This window comes from Hypanus sabinus, chromosome 10 (genome assembly GCF_030144855.1).
Source record: "Hypanus sabinus isolate sHypSab1 chromosome 10, sHypSab1.hap1, whole genome shotgun sequence".
Lineage (NCBI taxonomy): Eukaryota > Metazoa > Chordata > Chondrichthyes > Myliobatiformes > Dasyatidae > Hypanus > Hypanus sabinus.
The window spans coordinates 151,362,125-151,365,925 of NC_082715.1; the positions used below are offsets into that span (position 1 = coordinate 151,362,125).

Here is a 3,801-nt window from a genome sequence, read left to right on the forward strand (position 1 = left end):
TTCCCCACGACTGACGTTAGGCTAGTTAGGATAGTTCTCTGATTTCTCCTTCCCTCCCTTCTTGAAAAGTGGGATAACATTAGCCACTCTCCAACCTTCAGGAACTGATCCTGAATCTAAGGAACATTGGAAAATGATTACCAATGCATCCGCAATTTCCTGAGCCACCTCTTTTAGAACCCTCGGATGCAGACCATCTGGACCCGGGGATTTATTAGCCTTCAGTCCTACCAGTCTACTTATCACAGTTTCTTTCCTAATGTCAATCTGTCTCAATTCCTCTGATATCTTATGACCTTGGCCCATCCATACATCTGGGAGATTGCTTGTGTCCTCCCTGGTGAAGACAGATCTAAAGTACGCATTAAATTCTGTTGCCATTTCCCTGTTTCCCATAAGATAGAGGTATACAAAATTCTGAGGGGTTCAGTTAGGGTAAATGCAAGCAGGCTTTTTTTGCTGAGGTTGGATGGGACTACAACTAGAAGTCATGGGTTAAGGGTGAAAGGAGAAATGTTTAAGGGGAATAGGAGGGGAAACTTATTCACTCCGAGGGTCGGGAGGGTGTGGAATGAGCTGTCAGCACAAGTGGTGCATATGAGCTCAATTTCAATGTTTAAGAAACACGGATTGGTACATAGATGGGAGCTGCTGACTGTACTGAGCATCTGTCAGCACGGCCATGGGCTCTAAGGAATGTGGCTTCCCAGCAGCACAGTGGCACTCACCTGTGACATGTATGTACTGTGGCTTGTTCTCTGCAGGGAAGTTAAAGGCTGAGGCTGAGTACTTGTCTTGAACAAATCCAAACCTGCAACAGAGAGGGAAGCAGGATCAGAGGAGCACACAGCAAGAAACCCTGGTGGCCCCAGTCCATGGGCTGGCACAGATACTCTACCCTGTCCTTCAACAGCTCATCACAGTTGGCTCCACCATAGAGACTCTGCCTGCTGGTCAATACCACCACCCAGTCTCTTGATATGGAGGCAGGCATGGGATGAAAATGGGTGAGTTAAGACATTAAGACACAGCAACAGAACTAGGCCTTTAGCCCCATCAAGTCTGCTCTGCCATTCAATCATGACTGATTTATTATCCTGCTCAACCCATATTCACCTGCCTTCTATTCATAACCTATGACGCATTTACCAATCAAGAACCTATCAACTTCCACTTTAAATATACCCAATGATTTGGCCTCCGTCTATGATACTGAATTCCAAAGGCTCACCACCCACCGCTAAAGAAATCACTTCTTATCTCTGTTTTAAAGAGACATCCTTCTATTCTAAGGCTATGTCCTCTGGTCCTAGACTCTCCCACTACAGGAAACATCCTCTCCACATCCACTCTATCTAGGCCTTTCAAATGTTCAATAGATTTCAATGAGATCCCCTCTCATACTTCTAAATTCCTGTGATTACAGGTGCAAGGCTATCAAACGCTCTTCATACATTAACTCTTTCATTGCCAGCATCATTCTCATGAACCTCCTCCAGACCAACCTCCAATGGCAGCACATCCTTTCTGAGATTAGGGGCCCATTCTTGCTCATAATAGTCCAAGTGTGGTCTGACCAATGCCTTATAATACCTCAGCATTACATCCTTGCTTTTATATTCTAGTTCTCTCAAAATGAATGCTAACAATGCATTTTCCTTCCTTATCACTGACTCAATCTGCATGTTCATCTTTAGGGAATCCTGCACGAGGACTCCCAAGTCCCTTGCATCTGTCATTTCTGAATTTCCCCCATTTAGAAAATAGTCTAAACCTTTAATGTTTCTACCAAAGTACATGACCATACACATCCCTACATATATTTCATCCACCACTGTTTTCCCTTTACTGGCAATTTCTTGCATACTGCTGGTGTCTTCCACAGAAGACTGAAGCAAAATACAGTGAGCTGGCCTGCCATTTCTTTATCGCCCAGTACGTCCTCTCCAACGTCGGTGTCCTCTTTGATATCATCTTTTCTCTCCTTATTTTTTTTTAGCAGCCTTTTCTTTTTTTTTAAAAAAGCGTCCCAATCCTCTTAATTCCCACTAACTTTTGCTACATCATATCCCCTCCTTTGCTTTTTGCTGTAAATGTATTTGACTTTCCTTGTCAGCCATGTTTGCCCTTTAGAATACTACATACCTGTCATGTGCCTTCCAAATTGCTCCCCAGGACAGATACATAGTATTCTGAGGGCAAACATGGCTGAAAAGGAAAGTCGAATACAGCAGTCCCTGGGTTACATACGAGTTCCGTTCCTGAGTCCGTCTTTAAGTCGGATTTGTACATAAGTCAGAACAAGTACATCGGTATTATTTAGCATCAGTCAAATGTTTGTCTTAGTATATAGTATATATTTTACCTTTCTATGCATATAAAACACCTAAGAAACGTATGTATTCCAACAATTAAACCACTGTGTTGCTTAGTAGTAATTGTAGCTTTCATCGGGGCAGGGCCTTTCAAATGCTCCATTATTCTCACTTTATTCTTTAAAATTGTTCTGATCGTTGACCGACTGTAGCCTAACGCTTTTCCAATGACGGATGGCATTTCACCTCTTTCTAAACGCTTTATTATTTCCACTTTACTTTCAATTGCGATCGCTTCCCGTCAATGGAACAGAAACACTGCAGGCAGCGGATCCTGAGCTGCGCCAGCTCCTGTGGTCTGCTGAATCCTAAGGACCACCGCACCCTGTCAACAGAACAGAAACACTGCGGGTGGCGGGTCCCAAGCTCTGCTGGCTCCCGAGGTTCGCTCGGTCCTGAGGATCATCGCATTGAGACAGGCCAAATGGGACAAGTGGGGGCTATGCTGGGTTTGGGTATTTGATCCTCCACAATATTTCACGTGGGAATTTAAACTGGAGGTGGCTGTGTTTTTTTTTATGCGGTCGATTTGCGAGCTTGAAATCAACCCGGCACGGACGGTACGGGAGTCACTGGATTGACATCAACCCGGCATGGGAGCAGTCTGTCACTGGATCGAACTCGGGAACCTCCGTTCTTGAGCCCGGCACTGATCTCACTGCGCCAACAGCCAACAGCCAACTGGAAGGGGGGGGGGGGGCGGGGTCAGGGTGAATCTTACAATTTAAACCAAATACAGAGTTAAACGCTCAACACAGTGTCAACAGCAATGACTTAAAATGGTGGACGGCATCGTGATCCGACTTAAAATGGTGGACGGTGTTCTCCTTCCTCGGTTTGTAAGTACGAGTTGTCCGTAAATTGGATGTTCGTAACTCAGGGACTGCCTGTACAGCAAAAAGCAAAGGAGGGGATATTATGTAGCAAAAGTTAGTGGGAAGTTAGAGGATTGGGAAGCTTTTTTTTAAAAAAAAGTTGAAACAAAACACATAAATATAATTTCAGTCTACAAACCCCCTAATGAACCATTCATGTGTCTACCTAGATCTCCAGGGCAAAATGTACCTCATTATTGGTGACTTTAATAGCCATAGCACCAACTGGGGATACGAAGGTGACGATGCAAATGAAGAAGAAGTTTTATCATGCGCTCTAAACAACAGCCTTGAGCTACTATATGAGTCAAAGGACACCCCCTACCTTCACAAGTGGCAGATGGAGAAAAGGATACAACCTAGACCTTGCCTTTGTTACCTCAGCAAGCTCCAACCTCTTCACACTAACAGTCCTCCAACATATACCCAAATCCCAACACTGTCCAGTCCAGGTAGAATCCCTTCCAGTTCTGAGACCTGTACCAACAAAGTACCTACCGAGATTTAACCCGCAAAAAGCGAATTGGACATCTTTTGCAGAATCTCTTGTC

At 44.4% G+C, this 3,801-nt stretch overlaps 1 protein-coding gene across 9 annotated transcripts in view; it reads right to left on the reverse strand.

Moving 5' to 3' along the window:
• depdc5 (DEP domain containing 5, GATOR1 subcomplex subunit) overlaps nucleotides 1–3,801 on the reverse strand; it is a 252,686-nt gene that overhangs the window by 14,906 nt on the left and 233,979 nt on the right. For 7 of the 9 annotated variants that reach the window (XM_059983254.1, XM_059983250.1, XM_059983249.1 and 4 more), the window contains one exon: nucleotides 729–811. In XM_059983254.1, coding sequence (XP_059839237.1) covers nucleotides 729–811 — 83 coding nt within the window. Of the gene's footprint in view, nucleotides 1–728; nucleotides 3,263–3,801 lie in introns of all 9 variants that reach the window. The other 2 variants (XR_009514533.1, XR_009514532.1) reach the window with 2 other exon arrangements.